This window comes from Mobula birostris, chromosome 6 (genome assembly GCF_030028105.1).
Source record: "Mobula birostris isolate sMobBir1 chromosome 6, sMobBir1.hap1, whole genome shotgun sequence".
Taxonomy (NCBI): Eukaryota; Metazoa; Chordata; class Chondrichthyes; order Myliobatiformes; family Myliobatidae; genus Mobula; species Mobula birostris.
In genome coordinates this window covers 157436493-157458323 of record NC_092375.1, presented here as the reverse complement: position 1 = coordinate 157458323, position 21831 = coordinate 157436493, and the positions used below count along the sequence as shown (strand labels likewise).

The 21831-nt window shown below is 41.1% G+C and overlaps 1 protein-coding gene across 1 annotated transcript in view; it reads left to right on the top strand.

Annotated features, from left to right (window-relative positions):
* LOC140199506 (uncharacterized) overlaps window positions 1-21831 on the top strand; it is a 131291-nt gene that overhangs the window by 93502 nt on the left and 15958 nt on the right. The window contains exons 27-40 of the mRNA XM_072261703.1: window positions 47-100; window positions 1475-1528; window positions 3686-3730; window positions 3821-3919; window positions 4464-4571; window positions 4688-4741; window positions 4833-4886; window positions 5505-5558; window positions 7713-7766; window positions 9751-9858; window positions 9989-10042; window positions 10897-10950; window positions 11836-11997; window positions 12660-12767. Coding sequence (XP_072117804.1) covers window positions 47-100; window positions 1475-1528; window positions 3686-3730; window positions 3821-3919; window positions 4464-4571; window positions 4688-4741; window positions 4833-4886; window positions 5505-5558; window positions 7713-7766; window positions 9751-9858; window positions 9989-10042; window positions 10897-10950; window positions 11836-11997; window positions 12660-12767 — 1062 coding nt within the window. The remainder of the gene's footprint in view (window positions 1-46; window positions 101-1474; window positions 1529-3685; window positions 3731-3820; window positions 3920-4463; window positions 4572-4687; window positions 4742-4832; window positions 4887-5504; window positions 5559-7712; window positions 7767-9750; window positions 9859-9988; window positions 10043-10896; window positions 10951-11835; window positions 11998-12659; window positions 12768-21831) is intronic.

Below are 21831 nucleotides of genomic sequence, written 5' to 3'. Positions count from 1 at the left end.
AATATTTCGTTTTCATTACTTTGCTAAGTCATCTATTTTTCTTAAGGGTCCACCTGGTGAAAGGGGACTGGCAGGCCCTCCAGGAAATAATGGTATTCAGGTATCTTTTTAAATACCTTAATAATAATAATCATTAATTGACTGAGTTTTACAAACTGTTGATTAATTTTCTAAAGACAAGATGCAATAACTAAAGTGTACAATCTGGATTTACTATGGTGTTGCATGCAGGGAATAGAAATTAAGAGATCCACTCAGTTGAAGTGGAATAATTAGATCTGGAGTATAAAAGTAGACTTCACTGGAAGTTAGTGCAGCAAGGAAAATAATAGGTGGAATAGGAGTAAAACAGAGCAGATTTAAGGTGCAAATGATAAAGAAAGGAGGAATTTGCCTGCTGGCACAAAGAATTGAAGCTTGAAGGGCAGCAGGGTTGCGTAGTGATTAGCTCAGTAACTTACAGCACCAGCTGTAAGATCAGGCTTCAATTCCTGCTGCTGTCTGTAAGGAGTTTGTACATTCTCTCAGGGACCATGTGGGTTTGCTTTGGGTGCTCCAGTTTCCTCCCACATTCCAAGGACCTATAGTTAGGGTTAGTGAGTTGTGGGCATGCCATGTTGGCACTGGAAGCACAATGACTCTTGTGGGACTCTCCCCACATTCCTCGCTGATTTGATGCAAAAATGACACATTTCACTGTATGTTTCAACATAGGTGTAACAAATATAGCACATCTTTATAGGTCAGTAACAAAGAGGGAATGTGCTCAGAGGCCAAGGTTTAGAAGGTCCTATGGTGTTACGGTAACGATCACAGGACAAAATAGGGAATGAGTGCTTTATGGTTGAATTGGTGGGATAAAAGGCTCATGATTCTTTGTTACAGGGTAATTGATGAGCAGGAAACAACAGAAGTGAGAGAAGGGAAAATTGTGAGACTGGATGAGAGTGGGAACAGGAAGGTCATAGGTGGAGGAGACAAATGAAAAGTAAAGCAAAAAACAAAAGGAAATGAAGTTTTAAGTGGGAGGGATGAGAGTGCATGACATCAGCAGAGAATAAACATTTTTAAATAGGATTTTTGTATTTCTACTTTCAGTATAAAAGCACATTCAAAGTCACTTAAGTTTGCCCTAATTTAAAATATATGATTGAGCTACAGATCAAAAAAAAGTCTTCACAGTTGCAGAGTGTGAATGGGCTCCAAAAGTGTCTGAACACCAATATTGGAGAAAGCAGGTATTCACAAGAGATGGGAAATGAATTCATCAGATTGTGAACTGAGAGGTTTAATTAGCAATGAACATCAAAGGTTGCCTTCTCATTACAAAAGGTTTCAGCAGTTTTGAAATAAATTTCGAATGGTGTCAGTATAAAAAAAACAAAGGAATTATGTACGCAAACAACTTTTGTTCATCAATTATTTAGCACAAGTGTGTAGGTTAAAATTTCAGTTCTGTTTTCTTGTACATTAGGGTCCAATTGGTAATCCAGGCATACCTGGTGAAAGTGGAAAACCTGGTGAAATGGTAAGTTACTTACTGTTTTGAGTAGGTCTTTATCCAGCATAATTTCTGACAACACCATTACGTAAATGCTGAAGCAGAATAATTGTCTTTAAATATATTATCTTACCCAAGTTAAAATATAGAAAATATAGTTAGGATCAATAAGCAGTATAGAATATTGATAAGGTTAATCTGATCAACCCGAGCAGTTAATCTGATCAACTGTTTTAGTTAGTCCACCTCAACCCCCTCACTGCACTGTACTGCGGACAATTTTTTAATGCTCCTTAGAGTGTAAATATGTGCTGATATTTATTTATTTATTCTATCTCTGTCCTTAAACCTCTAATTGTATGAGCTCTTTTATATATAATTCTTTATTCTTTGGAATTGATGAATGTTGTTTTTTGTCACATGCTGTGCCCTGATCACAGTAACATAATGGTTAGCATGATACTATTACTGCTCAGGGCATCGGAGTTCAGAGTTCAATTCCAGCACCTTCTGTAAGGAGTCTGTATGGGCCCCCTGTGGAAAGCGTCAGTTTTCTCCAGGTGCTCTGGTTTCCTCCCACAGGCCAAAGGGGTACCAGGTGGGTTAATTAGCCATTGTAAGTTGTCTTGTGCATAGGTTAGGATTAATCAGCGTTGTCAGGAGATGCTGGGCTAGCATGGCTCAAAGAGAAAGAAGGAATAAGTCTGTTCTGTATCACAAAATAAAATAAAGTAGATTAAAACACACAGCAAAATCCTAATACGTGAAAATGTATGTGGCAAATAAAATTAGTTCTTGATCACTAACCTGCTCTGCAGTAACATCAGAATGCTATAAAAGAGAAAATGCATGAAGAACTCAGGCTGGTCAGAGAGCATTGATGGAAAGATTAAAGAAAAGTCAATATTTTGGGTCACAACTGGTAAACAGAGAGGGATGCAGCTTAGTTTTCAGTAGGAGAAAAGGTGTGAGGTGTAAAATATATAGAACAAAGGAAATGGCTGTGATAGGGTGAGTGAAGTGACCTTCTGGAGACAGTTACCAGGATGTTAAGCATCTAGGTCAGTGTAATGTCTTGTTAGTGGTGGGATTTGGCCTGCAGACCAGGCACATGTGAGTATGAAAAGAAAGGAATTGAGCGTGAAGTAGAAAATGGAAAATACTGGAAGACTCTGCAAGTTAGGCTGCACCTGTGGAAAGAGAAACAGGCAACAACTCAGAATGTTGCACACTGATGTCAATATCCATGAACCTGACTTTCAGATGCAGAGTGAGCATTTGACACAACAGATAGATCTGATCCTTCTGTGTGAAAAGATTATAGGGAATGTTCCCTCTACTTTGTAATGACTAGTATGCACAAAAATCTTGTACTGTGCAAGTTCTTGCCCAGTGACAACAACATGTGTGCACTGAATTTTTAAGTGGAAATAAAGCTGAAGCTATTCTAAGGATTGTACATAAATATTTCTCATAGCTATACATTCCTGACCTCATGAGCTCTCAGTGTAGCAGCTTCTACCGTTTCATTAAGCCATTCCATTTTAAATGAACTAGCAGAGTTCTTTTGCGCTTCACAACCTTTGCTTCCTTGTAATTTGACTTAATAGATCTATAATTTCCTCAGTAAAAAGAGTATAAATAAGCCAGTTCTGAAAACTGCAGATAAATCATTACAAATTCCATGTTGTCAACACCGTCCACATCAGAAACCGAGAAAGGAAATGCTATGTGTATGATCATTAAACATACTTAACGTGACAATGAGGTCGAGGGTGACAATTTTTTGTGTGCTGCTTAAATTCCTTTGTGCACTAGTAGTAAAAGATGTGTGTGCATGCACATTGGCACACCTTAGAGGGAACTTTGTTTATAGGCCAGTAAATGTTCCACTCTGAATGTGCATTTTGTAATGACCTCTAAGATTCTACTTAAAAGCAAAACCTCTGGCCACCCATTTTTCCAGAGATACTTGTGTCTGGGAAAATTACAGTCAGACTCCAGATTATTATCACTGTTTGAGGTGTGAACTACAGTGCTGGGACAAGAGAAACCCAAGACTATTGGCCAGACACAAACCTAATCACTACTTTTATCACTAGCTAATTCATTGGAGGTTTTGTAAAAACTGCTCTCGATTTGAATAGGAACTTGCAGTATATTGATATCTTTTCTCTGTGCTAGGGACCTCGTGGTGAAAATGGTGTACCAGGAAAACGTGGTGAGAAAGTAAGTCCTATCTCAGCTTGGCTTTGAATAACAATTGCACATTTTTTTTTTAGAAACTCTAAATTTAAATGTTACTGCTTTAAAATGTAGGGTGATTCAGGTCCACCAGGCGAGCCTGGACCCCAAGGTCTCAACGGGATTCCCGGGATTAGAGGCCCTCCTGGTGAAAGTGGGTTAGTTGGAGCCAAGGTAAGTAATTCTGGAATTTTTAAAAATAGAGTCGTAGAGCACCACTGCACAGAAACAAGTCCTAATCATATCTGCTAATCCTGCCTAATCATATTTACCTTCACCTCCATACTGCTCTCTATTCTGCTGTCATCCAAGACCTATCCAAACTTCTCTTAAATGTTACTACTGAATCCACGTCTGGCACTTGGTCGTTCTATACCTGCACCTCTCTCTGAGTGAAGAAGTTCCCCCTCAGATTTCCCTCATATATTTTGTTTTCCACCCTAATCCTATGACCTCTAGTTCTCGTCTCACCCAAGCTGAGGGGAAAACATACGCATGCATTCATTCTATAGATAACCCTCATAATTTCGTATAGCTCTATAAGACTGCCCCTCATTCTCCTGCACTCCAGTGAATAAATTCCTAACCTATTCAACTTATTCTTCTTTACATCCCTACATGTAAAGCAGGAACATATAACAATAATATTCCAGTATCTGCATTCTGTCTTGTGTCTATTATTATTAAAAAATAATAATGCTTTCTCTTTGAATGCTAGGGCAGTGTTGGGCCTCCAGGTCTACCAGGCCAAATGGGCCGTCCAGGACTACAAGGTATGCCAGGTGAACGAGGTGGTCCAGGTGGCAATGGTCCAAAAGGTGAAAAGGTAAGTGTTGTTTTTCCCTGTAGTATTTTTAACTCTTATTCAATGTAACACTTTGTCAGCACAAAAGGTTTTGGAACTGATATTCAGCTTCTGATTACCTGTATTTTCTCTAACAGGGGGATCCTGGTTCTCCAGGAAATGCTGGTACACCAGGCAAAGATGGTAGTCCAGTAAGTACACAGGATATTATTGACCAATGTTTGCAGTTTTATCTTGTGCAATCTGTGCTTGAATTTATTAATATTTCCTCACTTCACACAGGGTCCACAAGGTCCCATGGGTGGTCCTGGTCAACCAGGTGGTGCAGGAGAGAGGGTAATTTCCTTTGTTTGATTTATTATCATGTGAAAGAAATTTGTTGTTATTCAGAGTTAGTCCTTCCTGTCCATTTCTCCACCTCCTTGGATAAATGCGTACAGTATCTGTCTCTTATTCACTAAGTTCCAGATGTCCTGCTCTCTTCTGTTGACTGTTACTGTCCCACCAACATTTGTTTGTGCAAAAAAAAACCCAGAAACATGCATGAATATGTCTAAATTACACATTACATAGGGAGTTACACAAAGGAGCTTGTATCATACTGGAAGTAAGTACAGGGAGAGAGTACAGGGTTTAAATGCAACTGATATTAATCATTGACAGTGCGGTTTAGCTATCAGCAGCAACATCCAATGTAAAAGAAAGATCAATCAGGGTGAATGATTGGCATCCAAATCTATTGCCATCATCTCAGGAGAAGGGTGACCCTATTATAATTAAGAAATATATTTCTGATTGCTTAGTCTTCTCAAGTGGAACGTGCTTATTGATATAACAGACTTGAATCAAACCTAATTAACACACACCCTGCTAATTTACATTTCCATGTTGTATAATTGTCATTGATAACAAACTTTCTTTATACTTGATTCAATTTTCAATCTTCCCTTCCAGGGTGAACCTGGTTCTGCTGGTCTTCCTGGGCCTATCGGAGGTCCAGGCCCACGTGTAAGTAAATACTATCTGTCATTTAACAGAATGATGATCCACTAATATGATGAACTAAATACAGAGACTTTGGGCCTACTCCGGGTTGCTCCAGGAGTTTGCATTTAAGAATTCAGTTTGGTTCAGAATGTTCCTTGTTGTTGTTCACTTCTATTGACTTGTTTTGTGTTTTTTTTTTCTCTTTCTCTGTGGGCACTGGGGTGTTGATCTTATATTTTTAATTGGGTTCTTTCAGGTTCCTTGCTCTGTGACTGCCTGTAAGCAAACAAATCTCAAGGTTGTATTTTAGTTTGAGCTCATAGAGCAAGATGTGTCAATCACTTTGATAAGCAGATCCTAATTTGGGTCATAGTGTAGAGATCTTGAGGTGGGGCTTGGTGGATGGCAAATGCTTCCCAGTGGTCATCAGATGGGCACCCCCCTTCTTAGATGGTTCGTCATTTTAAGCCCACTACATGTCCAGAGGGCTCAACAGTGCGACCCGGCATCCCAGGTGCACCCCCCTCCACATCTGGCCACCCACGGGTCATTTTAGGACCCAGCTGCCCTTACTCCTCTTCATCCATAACCAGTGTCCACTTCGCTTGGCTACCTCTGAGAATTCTTTTAAGCTTGCCGCTGGCCTTGGCCTCAGACTCCCAATCCCTTCAATAATCTGACCATAGAAGTAGCCACAAACCCTCTGCAGCCAACCTGTACTGGGAAAATTGACATCTTCTATCCACACAGCTTACCATTTGTGACCCGACATTTTTCCACTCATATGCCTTGCAGACTGCACCTTCCCAGACTACTACAGCCTTCAGATTGCTGGACCATGACCAAATCTGGTCTGAGGGTGGTAATGGCTATCTCCAGGGGAAATATTAAACTTTTATACATTCTTTGATAATAACTTTGATTATCTTTTGAGCTAAGGACAAGAAAAATTTACTTACAGCTATGGAAGTATTTTGCAGCAACACGGAAATATCTCATTGTCTTAAAACAAACTTGACTGGTGTTCATTGACTGCAACATAAAATATTCTGAATAGTAATCTGTATGTTAGCATATCAAGGTTTGAATACATCATAAATTAATGTACAATCTTTTTTAACAGTAGTTTAGATGGTTAAATGCATTTTATGGTAATTAAATAATCATTCTTAGTCGAATTGACAAAATGAGAAATTTAGAGAGTCAAGTATTAATATAACTTGAAAAAATAATATAAATAGGAAAAAGAAAAGAAAATTACTCATAGAAAGTTACAGCACAGAAACAGGCCCTTCATCCCATCTAGTAATGCTGAAAACATTTAAACTGCTTCCTCCGATTGAACTGCACTTGGCCCATATCCATTCATACTCTTACCATCCATGTACCTATCCAAACTTCACTAAAGCATTTACATCAAGCTTATTCTACACTCTCACGACCCTGTGAGTGAAGAAGTTTCCCTCATGTTCCCGTTAAGCTTTTCACCTTTCACCCTTAACCAATGACCTCTTGTATTCTCACCCAACCTCAATGGAAAAATCCCGCTTGCATTTCCCCCATTGAAGTATTACAGTAAATAGGGTATTATATAAAGTCCAAAAATAGTAAGAAGAATGGTAACAATAAGAATTCTTAACCTGGTGCAGCACATCAGGCAGATAGTTACTCACCTTTTTTGAGCCTTCTTGATATTCCTTTAAACTCACAATTAATAAAAAATACATCAGCTTCACTACTGAGGTGAAATATTTATTTCATCAATAGGAAGTTCAGACAGAATATAAAGATCTGACCCCTGGATTTGCGACTTCTAAGTAGAGAGGTTACAGTTGCTGTGATATAACTGGGACAAATGTACTGAATCTCCTTAACTGAGCCTTGGGCAGTGGTGGTACCTTGCTTCTGTCTAGCTCCATCATCATCTTTTGTGTGGTTAGAGTGATAGAGGGAAGGAGTAACAGCAGAATACACGAAGGAGTCCAAGAAGGGATGATTGATTGTATACTTTAAATATATTTTCAAATGATAGGAGCTGCTGGATTTGAGATTTATGATTAACAATGTAGGCAAATTAAAGTTAAGTTAGATTTAGACAGAATGGAGCATAACTGATGTTCTATTCCATGTTGCATTCCATACTGATTTTAAAATACACAAGATTATTTCTTCCAGGGTGAACGAGGAGAAACTGGTCCACCTGGCGCCAGTGGATTTCCTGGACCTCCTGTGAGTATACCGTTAGTAAGACATTGTGGTGCATTTTGCTATTTTCATTGTTACAAAGACATATACCTCATATTAGAATACGGGTGAAACTAACTCTCATCATCATTATTCTGGAATAAACTGAACAGCAACTTCTGAAGGTGTTGAAAGTCTAGGCTGTAGAACTGCAGAAGTTCCTCTTCAGGTTATTCAGGAACAGTATACAATTTGTGGAAGACAGTGATGTTGGGGTATTTAGCTGAGCAAATCCTGAATATCATGATCAAATATTGGCATTGCCAAATATCCTCTTTGACACTGAAAACTTGATTATTTCCCATCACATTTCAATTACTTTTTTCTTAAAATAAATAGGTTTTTTTCCTGAAAATCAAAAATTGATCAGACGCTGTGTCTGAAATACATAACAGATAGTGCTGGAAACATGTAGCAAGAAAAAGAATCAGTGTTTCAGACTGAAGACACTTTGAATAATTTTTTTCTGCTTTTTTCAGAATTAGAATAATTTATTATTGGTGACTTGCATATACGATGTGATATTTCTTGCACCAGCAGTACAAAAAAGACATAAAATTACCACAAATTACAAAAATAAATAGTGCAAAGATATTGAGGTAGAGTTCATGCATTAATGGTCCCCTCTCTCTTGGAATACAATTTAACTTCCCAATGTTTAATCATTCTGTGGATATAATTAACAACTCTTGCTTGATACTTTAAGGCCTCTGCTTCCCAACAGGCTAATGGATGCCAGGAGTAATCAGCATTTTTTTTGTGGTTCAGTTCAGATGTCAGATTCCTTACTTTTCAGGCAGTAAAATATGACATAATGATAGCACAAGGAAGTAGACAGCATATATTACACCAGGTTTGGTTAGAACCAGTGGAAATCAATGTCAATGACAGCAATGAAGCTGAAGTGGGTAACGTACACCTTTGAAAATGTCATAATAGTAAAGTTACACCAATAACTAATTGAAATAGCACATTTTAGTAAGGCCTTAGAAGTAAACTACTAGCATTCGTTTCCAGAGAAATAGCACAAGGAAGTAGAGAGTTATTTTAAGCTTGTGCAGATGACTGGTTACATTACATTTGGAATGCTATGGACAGTTCTGGTTTCCACATTATAGATGGGATACAGTGGTGTTGAAAAAGGTACAAACAAGATTATTGTAGTGTTACCAGAACTGAGTAGTTACATCTATTAGGGAAGACTGTACTAGGTGTTGGATGTTCCTCTACAAAGGGGGAAATTGAGGGAGGAAGGTGAGAGGCAGCGAGGTACACAAACATTTATGCCCATTTGTGGTAAACTGTGAATAGCAATTATAGTGCTGAATTCCTTGAAGCCACTTCACTCAAGATTTGATTAGAATGTGGAATTGGAAACCAAATGGAAAGGCCCTGCTTTTAACATATTATTAATATTATACTACATCAATATTATTAATAATATTATTATTAACATTATATAACCTGTTATTTCAGGGAGCGCGACTTCATGAAATAACAGGTTAAATGACATTAGCACTTTGCCTTGATTCATTTTCCTGAAGTAGCTCTAATAATATTTAGACAGATACTCACACTTGTTTCTTCAAGTCATTTGGGAGGAAAATTGGTTAAACTAAAATTTCCAACTGCAACAATTGAAAAAGGCCATTATTTAGTGGAGACATCCCAGGAAAGATGTTTGACTTTGAGCACTGGCATTTAATGCATGGCAAAGTATTGATAGCAGCTGCAGATACCTGCACTCAGCCAGTGGAATCTGATGACGGGGAAGAAAGTCTAATTGATTACCAACAATTAAATGTTAGTCTTGCTAAATTTGTTTCCTTAGGCATACTCTAGAATTGGAAGTTTCCTTTCCAAGAAACAGCTGCAAGTTGATTCTGCCCTACTATTTGAAGTTTAAAGCAGAAAGTTATATTTCTAATTCTGGTTGTGTATACACCTAACCTAATGTTTTTGCAATTAGGGTTTTGATGGGCAAGCTGGTCCTAAAGGGACTGATGGCAAGCCAGGTCCAAAAGGTGAAGCTGGACTTCCTGGTGCTGGAGGGCTACCTGGTGCTCAAGGTCCAGCTGTAAGTAAATACTTTGCACTGAGTAAATAAGTAATAGTAAATGTTTTAAGTTTGATTGTACATGCTTTGATTTCTTAGGATCCAAAGTGCAATTTGAATTACGTCTTTTAAACTATTTGTGTTATAACAGGGCCCCCCTGGGTATGCAGGTGCAAAAGGTGAACGGGGATTAAATGGCCTTCCTGTAAGTATTAACATTGATTTTTGTAATTTCCATAACTCACTCGTATTAGTTATGTTTAGTACAAATTATTTTAATTAAGTGTACCTACTATTAGGTTAATTAGAAGCAATAATGGTCATCAATCTGCAAGAGCAAAGTATACATTTTATGAATTCTCAAAATATTTACCTAAATAGTTCAAATAAAGATGCTGTTCAGTTTCATTTAGCACTAAACGTTTGTTTCATAATGACTCATCCCAACCTCACACAGGATTAATTGTTTGGTTCAATTTAAAACGTAAGTGGTGTTGCATAGTTATTCAGTTGTTCTTTATCAATTACTATAGCTGTTATTTCTAGATGCAAGAGTAGTAGAATTTGATCCTTTTGTCTCATTTACTAATTACCTAATTTAGATTTTAATATTTTTTATTATTACCCATGATGTTAGTAAAGTAAAGGCAGCCATTAAGCCTTACGAGACCATGGATCTGCGCCTGGAAACTTTCCAGGGCGCAGGCCTGGGCAAGGTTGTATGGAAGACCAGCAGTTGCCTATGCTGCAAGTCTCCCCTCTCCACGACACCAATGTTGTCCAAGGGAACGGCATTAGGACCCATACAGCTTGGCACCAGTGTCGTCGCAGCGTGATTAAGTGCCTTGCTCAAGGACACAACACGTTGCCTCGGCTGGGGCTTGGACTAACGTGCCCCAACCACTTGGCCACATGCCCATGATGTTAGTATAGCTAATATTATATATGTTTTTATTATTGCTTTAGAACTACAAATATAATTTCTCATTCAATTTCTAAAATAGTTTTTTAGACAAGTGGATCTGAAAATTTCATAAATTGGATTGTATTTTTCTTTAGGGTGCTTCAGGTATGCCTGGTGCTCCTGGTTTACGTGGTCCAGCTGGTTTACCAGTAAGTTACTTTTTCAAACCTCTGTTATTGCTTAGGCAGCCTCTTCTTCCACAATTCTAGTTAGACTTTTCTTTGAAATGCACCACCTTGTCATGTCTGTAATATCTTACCTTAAATCCATTACTAATAAATACGTTTTCCTTATCATATTTTAACATATTTTAAAAGTGAACCTATAAAATAGAAAATATATAACATTCTTCTTAACAAGGTCATCCATGTTTTACAGGTAAGATATGGCCTGATGGCAACAGGCTTTTGCTTTTAACTTCATACCGGGAATCATTTACATTTATAATAATAAAATACAAAAAAAATGCAAAATCTGTAGGGTGCTTTTAATAGTTTTATTTGGCCTTGCATTGTATATTATTATAATTTATTGGCATTAAAATTTATGAACTTGACAATTCTTTGTGTGAACATTGGCATTCCCCTGTAATGTGCCAACAAATTTAAGAAGTACACATTCATGAATGCAATAAGCCCAATGTTTTGTCTACTGGTGATTCCCATCAAGTGTCACAAACATCTAGATTGTCAGCATTTACACATAGGCATCCCATCGAAGACTAGTACGAAGTTGGATGTAGAATAGAAACATTCAGTTCAATGAGAAAATTGAAGGCCAGAACACTTTGTACTTTGAATTGTTTGAATTTATTTACATGTTTTCATTATTTACTGAATTGTTAATAAATTACTCTTCATAGAATAGATTTAGATTTCAATGAAAGTCTTCCATACCTCTTGTAATCTCTGTAAAACAGTTATATTTCTGGTGGTTTGCCCACTGTCTGACTGGAGCACCACTGAAGAATTTCCAGATAATTAGAAAATTCAAAATGCACTTCTTACATCAATGTCTTGTTTTTTTTTGTACAGGGCGGTGCTGGTAATCCTGGTCCGCAGGGCCCAGTTGGTAAAATAGGCCCTCCTGGGGAAGCAGGTAAAACTGGTCCCCCCGGTAGAAATGGATCACCTGGTTACAAAGGGGAACCTGGTCTGCAGGGTCCAGCAGGACAGCCTGGCAAAGCAGGTGATCCAGTAAGTAAGGCAATAAGCATCTTGCATGTAGATCAGAAGAATCCAATGTTAATACACAGAAAATGAATGTATATACAGGAGATAACATTTCTCACATTTAATACTTGAAATAGTTTGATAATTATGACACAGAACAGCCAATGTTTTGGCACATTTGTTACATCCACCAGATTCTAAGCAGGCCGAAGTTGATTTGCTCTGGCAGCATCTAGTATTATGAAGTGACATGATCAAAAGTAGGTTTTACAATATTTTAGCCACAGTAATTACAAGAATAGGAAAACCAGGCATATTCCTTTCCATGGTCATTTCTGCCTGTGGTGATAAGACTCTACAACTCCTCCACCTTAAATATATAAGTATATTATTTAATTGCACATCTGTATTTTGGACTATTACCTTTAATACACATATTGTATTTTTCGTACCTCAATGTTTACATTTTGTATTTTAAAGTATATACTTCTGACTGAACAACCTTGCAATAATAGCTTCCTTTGGAATAAATAAAGTTTTATCTTATCTTAATTTTAAGAGAAAGCACTCATGCCAGATACAGCATCTAAATTTTCTCTTCCAGTATAGCCTGTTAGTGGATATGTCTTAATGCTTTGACTCATGGTGGATAAGGTGATTTAGAATTAGTATTTTATTTTGAATAGGGTCTACCTGGACCTCCAGGCGCATCAGGAATCACAGGAGGTCGTGGCTTGAAGGGCTTAGATGGTTTCCCTGGTACTCCAGGTAACCCAGGTAAACCTGGTGAACCAGTAAGTATTTATCTTCCAATTAATTCAATTATAATTTCTTACTTTACTCCACATTGGTATCAAATTTTAGCTTTTAATAAAAGCAAGGTTTTCCCCTAGGTTATTAAAATAAAGAAGTAATTTTTAAAAAACAACATAGTATTTCTTTAGAAATGGTATCTGTGTGTTTTGCTACCTGATCTAAAAGTATTAGAAAACATTTACAGGGAAAGCAGGAACAAAGAGACAAGGGCAAAAGCATGCTTAAGGCTTTGATAATGAGAAGCCATATTCAGAGGCACAGTCGACGTTTCAGGCCGAGACCCTTCATCAGGACTAACTGAAGGAAGAGTTAGTAAGAGATTTGAAAGTGGGAGGGGGAGGGGGAGATCCAAAATGATAGGAGAAGACAGGAGGGGGAGGGCTGGAGCCAAGAGCTGGACAGGTGATTGGCAAAGGGGATATGAGAGGATAATGGGGCAGGAGGTCCAGGGAGAAAGACAGTGGGGGGGGGGGATCCCAGAGGATGGGCAAGGGGTATAGTCAGAGGGACAGAGGGAGAAGAAGGAGAGTGAGAGAAAGAATGTGTGTATAAAAATAAATAACAGGTGGGGTACGAGGGGGAGGTGGGGCATTAGCGGAAGTTAGGGAAGTTCATGTTCATGCCATCAGGTTGGAGGCTACCCAGACGGAATATAAGGTGTTGTTCCTCCAACCTGAGTGTGGCTTCATCTTTACAGTAGAGGAGGCCGTGGATAGACATGTCAGAACGGGAATGGGATGTGGAATTAAAATGTATGGCCACTGGGGGATCCTGCTTTCTCTGGCGGACAGAGCGTAGGTGTTCAGCAAAGCGGTCTCCCAGTCTGCGTCAGGTCTTGCCAATATATAGAAGGCCACATCGGGAGCACCGGACGCAGTATATCACCCCAGCCGACTCACAGGTGAAGTGTTGCCTCACCTGGAAGGACTGTTTGGGGCCCTGAATGGTGGTAAAGGAGGAAGTGTAAGGGCATGTGCAGCACTTGTTCCGCTTACAAGGATAAGTGCCAGGAGGGAGATCAGTGGGGAGGAATGGGAGGGACGAATGGACAAGGGAGTCGTGTAGGGAGCGATCCCTGCAGAAAGCAGAGAGGGAGGGGAGGGAAAGATGTGCTTAGTGGTGGGATCCCGTTGGAGGTGGCGGAAGTTACGGAGAATAATATGTTGGACCCGGAGGCTGGTGGGGTGGTAGGTGAGGACCAGGGGGACCCTATTCCTAGTGGGGTGGCGGGAGGATGGAGTGAGAGCAGATGTACGTGAAATGGGGGAGATGCGTTTGAGAGCAGAGTTGGTAGTGGAGGAAGGGAAGCCCCTTTCTTTAAAAAAGGATGACATCGCCCTCGGATAGTGGAGGAAGGGAAGCCCCTTTCTTTAAAAAAGAGGACATCTCCCTCGTCCGGTGCGTCCGGTGCTCCCGATGTGGCCTTCTATATATTGGCGAGACCCGACGCAGACTGAGAGACCACTTTTCTGAACACCTACGCTCTGTCCGCCAGAGAAAGCAGGATCTTCCAGTGGCCACATATTTTAATTCCACATCCCATTCCCATTCTGACATGTCTATCCACGGCCTCTTCTACTGTAAAGATGAAGCCACACTCAGGTTGGAGGAACAACACCTTATATTCCGTCTGGGTAGCCTCCAACCTGATGGCATGAACATCGACTTCTCTAACTTCCGCTAAGGCCCCACCTCCATCTCGTACCCCATCTGTTACTTATTTTTATACACACATTCTTTCTCTCACTCTCCTTTTTCTCCCTCTGTCCCTCTGACTATACCCCTTGCCCATCCTCTGGGTTCCCCCCACCCCTTGTCTTTCTCCCCGGACCTCCTGTCCCATGATCCTCTCATATCCCCTTTGCCAATCACCTGTCCAGCTCTTGGCTCCATCCCTCCCCCTCCTGTCTTCTCCTATCATTTTGGATCTCCCCCTCCCCCTCCAACTTTCAAATCCCTTACTAGCTCTTCCTTCAGTTAGTCCTGACGAAGGGTCTCGGCCTGAAACGTCGACTGCACCTCTTCCTACAGATGCTGCCTGGCCTGCTGCGTTCACCAGCAACTTTGATGTGTGTTGCTTGAATTTCCAGCATCTGCAGAGTTCCTGTTGTTAGCCATATTCAGAGACTGGTTCGTAAAATATGAGATCTATGAATGATGTCACAGAGTTCAAAAGGGGAACTTATGTTGGACCCACATGAAACACTGAATCAAGCAGTACTATGTTATGGTAGGCTTTTGCAAATAAAATGGCAGAGGAATTTAAGTTTAAGGGAAACAGTATATGTTTCCACGCATTACATCACCAAATCTGACATCGTGAGCTTGTCCAGAGCTCGGACAAGCCGCTTTGCTCAGGTCCTATGTTCCATGGGTGGAGTAACAGAAGGTGTTTCTGACTCATCCAGAGGTATTTTGACATGTCCTGATGCCAGCTGCATGCTAGCAGTATCCCCCAAATCTTGGTGAGCCAGTTTAAGGTGATCTATTGAAATGCATTCAGGTTTACCCCTCCTATCTATGTATAAGTCTTTTCTGTCCATTCCAAAACACGGAACGGGCTATCATAAGGGGACCTAGGGGGATGTTGGTATGCATCATGTCAGACAAAAAGTAGAATGTAGGTCAACAGGAAACCAAGAGTGCTGAGTGCCATGATGGGAGGTAGGAATAGATGCATAGGAATTGCCCTGCCGACGAGAGCAGAATGCTGTTGAGAGGCTGACTAGCAAGTCGTGGTATCAGGAATAAAATCACCTGGCAGTCATAGTGACTGCCTGTATATCAACTCAGCCATGGACGACTGCAGGCCCCCTTTTGAAGCTGTCCTGAGCTCCAGCAAGACCCACAGGAGAAGATCATGCCAACAGTCATCTATCAGGGAAGGACTCAGAGCAGACTTTTAAGGATTGATGATCTATATGCCATTGGATTGCGGGTGATACGCCCTGGTGTGATGCAGCCTAGCGCCGAAGTTCTGGGCCAATACAGCCTGGAGTTCTGATGTGAATTGGGGACCACAGTCCAAGGAAGAATGAGATGGGGTGCCAAATCCAACAACTCAGGTGCTGATGAACGCCCAAGGCACATCTGTGGCTGTTGCCGATGCTAGAAGGACAACCTCTGGCCATCTGGTAATATCATCCACCATGGTAAGGAGATGTGTGAAACTGCAGCAGGGGAGGAGAGGATCAGCCAAGTCCACGTTGACGTGATCAAATTGTCGCTCTTAGATCTGAAAAGATGCCAATGGTGTCCGAACATGACGGTTAATTTTCACCTGCGGGGGCTTAACACAGGCTGCACTCCAGTCACACAATGCCACACAAATTTTAGTGCAACCAGTTTCTGTGAGGACTTGGGGCCTGGATGTGAGAGGCCGTGAATGGAGTTAAAAATAGTACAACTCCAGTTTGTGGGCACTATAGGGCGAGGGAAATCAGGTGAGATATCACACAGGAGAGAAACCCCAGTTTCCCTAAGCTTAATGTCAGCCAATTACAAACCCATGACCGTTGTCCTGTAAGCCTGGATCTCTGGGTTAGTAGCTTGGCCAGCTGCTATGCCAGCATAGTCATCTCCTATTGCCATGAAAGGCAATCAGCTACTGCATTATTTTTCCCTTTGGTATGTTGTACATTAGTTGTGAACTCTGATATGTAGGCCAGGTGGCATTGGCGCTGTGCAGACCATTGGTCTAATATTTTGGCCATCGTGTGCACGAGGATTTTGTGGTCAATGATCGCCATGAAACGGTGACCCTCTGGTAGAGAATGAAAATGGCGGACAGCCAGATAGAAACTGAGAATTTAGCAGTTATACTTGCTGTACTTCTTTTTGGGGGTACCGAGCTTCTGGCTGAAGTAGGTGAGTGGCTGCCACATGCCACTGGCCAACTGTTCATGCACAGCATCTGCAGCATAGTCTGAAGCATCAGTAGTAATGGCTATAGGTGGATTGGGGAGCGGGTGTGCTATTAGGGAAGCATTGGAAATAGTTTGTTTGGTGTCATGAAATGCTTTGGTCAAATCCGCTGACCAGTCTAGCATACGAAGGGGTATTGCTTTTGAGGGCACTATACAGGGGATGCATATGGTCATCAGCTCCTGGAATGGAGACATTGGCTTATGCACTCAAAAAGTGTGCGGAGATGTGATACACTTTTGGATTTGGATGCACTGGCGACAAGTATGTCACCCAAATAAACAAAAAAAAAAATCAAAGTCTTTTGATACAGAGTCCATCAGCCATTGGAAAATCTGTGCTTTATTTTGCAGCCCAAATGGCGCGTGCAGAAAACTTAAAGAGGCCAAGCGGGGTAATTACTGCCATTTTTGGAACGTCCTCTGAGTCTATAGGCACCTGATGATGACTAAGTCGACTCTAGAAAAAAAATCAGCTTTCCAGCTAAACATGCCTAAAAGTCTTGTATATTTGTGACTGGGTAATGAACGTGGGAGGTGAAATTGTTAAGGCACCAGTAATTGCCACATGGGCGACAACCATTGTTAATCGTAGGGACCTTATAGAGAAGCAAAGCCGAGGGACTATTCGACCAGTGTACAATGCCACGACTTTCCATATTGGCTGCTCAGCCTTCACGGTCGCCAGCTTCTTTGGGTCCAGTCTGTGTAGCATGGGCATGGACTGGTGAGCTAGTTGTGGAAAATTTGTGCTCTTCCCCATGTTTTGTGACCATAACTGAATATGTGGGCTTGGTAAGGGTTCGGAATTCGCCTTGCAGTTCAGTGAGCACACGGGCAGTGGTGCCTGCACTTGACAGATTTGTTGGGGGAACATTCTGGTCACCGAATTATAGGAAAGATTATTGAGAGAGTACAATTGAGGAGATTTACTAAAATGTTACCTGGGTTTCATCTCCTAAGTTACAGAGAAAGGTTGAACAAGTTAGATCTTTATTCTTTGGAGCGTAGAAGGTTGAGGGGGGGACTTGATAGAGGTGTTTAAAATTATGAGGGGGATGGATAGAGTTGAGATGGATAGGCTTTTTTCCATTGAGAGCAGGGGAGATTCAAACAAGAGGACATGAGTTGAGAGTTAAAGGGCAAAAGTTTAGGAGTAACATGAGGGGGAACTTCTTTACTCAGAGAGTGGTAGCTGTGTGGAACGAGCTTCCAGCAGAAGTGGTTGAGGCAGGTTCAATGTTGTCATTTAAAGTTAAATTGAATAGATATATAGACAGGAAAGGAATGGAGGGTTATGGGCTGAGTGCAGGTCGGTGGGACTAGGTGAGAGTAAGAGTTGGGCACGGACTAGAAGGGCCGAGATGGCCTGTTTCCATGCTGTAATTGTTATATGGTTATATGTTATATGGTTATGGTAACGACCCAAAGTCTTTGACATCCAGAAGCCAGCAGTTCTTAAGATCTAACTAACAGAAAATCTGTTAGTCCTTGGGCACACAGAAAATCTGCACTGAGCGGAGGTCTAGGATGAAGTCCCATATGTAATGTTGCCCACTGAAGCAAAGTGTCACCCATTGTGTCCATAAGTCTGGATCCTGCTCTTGCTGGCAGACTCCAGTGAGGTTTCCTCACTCTTTGCCTTTTATCAAAATAGGCAATGCTGGCAGCACCTTCACTTAGGCATCCGTAATATACAGGAAGCGTTGCCCTAGAAGGGTGTCAGTAACGAACCATAGCCGAGCCTGGCAGCTGGAACCTGCAGTGTTCATAGACCTCTGATGTCCTAATGCACTGGCACTGTCAAAGCAGCAAGGCAGTTGGCACTTCCTGGCATTCATACCAAAGCAATCATGGTAAAAGCACAGACTCAACGCTGTCTGCTTTGCAGCTGCGGCCATACATGTGTAGGAAGCCCTGCTGACCGGGCTTATTGAGGCTAAAAAAGGAAGAGGAAGTAGGCACCTCTGCCTGGCTAAGCATAGACTCTCAGCCATTTTAGCAAGCTCCCTATAATTATTCATGGGATATCAAGGATGGCGAATTCCCAGGGGAAAAAGAATGTGGTCCATTAGCTTTGAAGGCTTAGCATCCTTCAGGCCAGGCAAGCAGAGTATCTGTTTGGCGCGCTCAGACTCCAATAGTCCAAAGGTCTGTAATAGGTGTTTCCACCCATTACATTACCCTCCATTATAAAAGAAAGTCCTTGAGACAGTGCTGAGGAGCTTTATCAAAATGTTACCTAGAATGACAACAATTGGTTGTCATACCTTATTACCTGGCTTTCACAGGCTAGGCTAACCTACAAGAATAGGTTAGAGAAAGAAAAAGAGGTTAAGTGGTAATTTGATAGAGGATCATAACTGGTTCAGAATGGGAAACTTCTTGTTGGTGGATGATTCAAAGGATTTCATGATAGTGTTACGTACCACGTAACTGGGTTGCCAAACCAGCAGAAATGGACCACTCGTTGGAGTCTGGATTACTAGGAACTAATAAGGTTTTATTAAAGAAATAAGTAACACAGTACTCTAATCGTAAGGATATAAATGCAACAGGTTAGCAACGATAATACACACATGTACACAGAACTAGGGTAATAGGAATCAAACCAAGCTCTATCGCAGTCTAGGGGTAAAATGATCAGTCTTAAGTGACGCAGAGTTCAGTTCAGCTTAGTACAGTTCGCAGTAATTGCTGTTGTGCCGTTGGAGAGAGAGAGGGAGGGGGATGCAATTTGATTCAGGCAGACCTTTGATGTCTTCACAGTTGGTTTCGGGCGGACCCTTTTATGTCTTCTATCCCGCTGTGGTCACCGACTGTGACCCCTTCGTTCCGGATATGATCATTCTTCCGTGGTGAACCCAGCAGCCAGGCAAGGGCGGACACACACACCAGGTTCCCATCGATCGTACCTTTACATCCTGTGAGCCTATGGTCGGTTCCCGCGAACTGGACCTCCAAACTCCCACCAACTTGTGGGGGCACACCGCTCTTTCCAGGGTCTTGTTATCTCGTGATCTCGTGGTGTGTCGTGTGCCTAACGAACCTGCTCTTTTTATCCCCCTGCTCGGGTATCGCCTGTCCATCAAACTTCAAACAGTTCAGGTTCAAAGCAACTGGTCTGACAATATTCTGAATTGTGTTTCTTTTCCGTTAATCTCTCTCTCCTCTCTCATTAGCATTTTGAATGTTTCTCCATTGTCTCTCTTATCTCTCTCATTAGCATCAATCACCCAATAACCTGGTTTGGCATCACAATAGTTACAAAAAACATACTCTAGCACAATGTCCTTAAGGCCACAATGTTGTTCTTAACTAATTAAAATAGTAATTGGAAGCCTATTAAACTAGTCCCCTCTGTCTACACAAGTCCATATGCCTCCATTCTTTCCATACGCATGAGCCTATCATATCTGCCTCCACCACAACTCCTGGCAGTGCATTCTATTCATCCAACATTTTCTGTGCAAAAAAAAACATACACCCTCCCATCTCCCTTGAATTTACCCCATTTCACATTAAATGTGTGCCTTCTGGTATGAGACATTTTCACCCTGGGATAAAGATGCTGACTATCTATTCTACACATTCTATAATTTTTTTTACATTTTTATCAGCTCTCCCATCAACTTATTCTGCTCCTTAGAAAACAACCCAAGTTTTTCCAAGCTCACTTTGTAGCACATATCCTCTAATCAACATCCTTGCAGACCACTTTTTGCACCATGTCCAAAGCTTCCACATCCTTCCTATAGTGGAGCGGTCATTGTGTGAGTGGGACAGTGTTGCAATGGTCAGGCTTTGCCTCAAGAGGCTTCGGTGAGAAGAGTTGAAGACTCTAAGTACTGTAAGTTTTTGTTTCTTTCCTTGTCTATTAGTACATAGCTAGTGCAAGGAGAATGGGTCCAGAGTTAGTGATATGTTCTTCGTGTGAGATGTAGGAACTCCAGGCAACCTTCAGTTTTCTTGATAACTACATCTGCATGAGGTATATTGAGCTGCAGTTCCTTAGAGACAATGTTGGATGATAAAACTTATAGCATTGTTGCCAAATTTGTGAATGATATGAAGATAGATGGAAGGGCAGGTAGTTTTGAGGAAGAAGAGTGACAACAGGACATCTTAGACCGATTTGGAGAATGGGCAAAGAAGCAGCAGATGTATCATAGTGTAGGGAAGTGTATGGCCATGCACTTTAGTAGAGGGAATAAGGGTATACATTACTTTCTAAATGGTGGAAGATTCTGAAATCAGAGGTGCAAAGGGACTTGCGAGTCCTTGTGCATGGTTCCCTAAGGTTAACTTGCAGGTTGAGTTGGTGACAAAGAAAGCAAATGCAATATTAGCATTCATTTTGAGGGGATGAGAATATAAAAGCACAGATGTAATGTTGAGGCTTTATAAGGCATTGGTCAGACCACGCTTGGAATATTGTGAGCAGTTTTGTGCGCATTATCTAAAAAAAAGATGGGATAGTATAGGAGAGGGCCCAGAGGAGGTCATGAGAATGATTCTGCAATGAAAGGTTTAACCTATGAGGAACGTTTGATAGCTCTGAGCCTGCACTCACTGGAGTATAGAAGAATGAGAGAGAATCACATTGAAACCTATAGTATGTTGACTGGCCTACATAGAGTGCATGTGGAGAGGATGTTTCCTATAATGGGGAGTGAGCACCACAGGGCACAGATGCAGAATAAAGTAATGTCCCTTTAGAACAGAGTTGAGGATGAATTTCTTTGTGTTGAGCATGAGGAAACTTCATTGGCCTGGACCACTGTGAAAGCCAAGTAATAAGGTATATTTAAAACCATGGTTGATGGGTTCTTGATTAATCGGGGTGTCAAAGGTTTAGGTGAGAAGACTGGAGAATGGGATTGAGAGGGATAATAAATCAACCAGATAGAATGGCAGAGCAAATGTGATGGGCCAAATGGTCTCTAGCTCAATTATTTTTCACCCTCCCCTAGTGTTGCCATCATGTCCACGTAGACCTCCTTGGGTGATAAGCCCTTGAGGCAGAAGTAGCCGATGACTGCACGAAGGCTGATGTTTCTCAGACAGTGCTTACTTCCAATATTCAACAGAAATACCACAAAAGTTATTAACTTCAAAC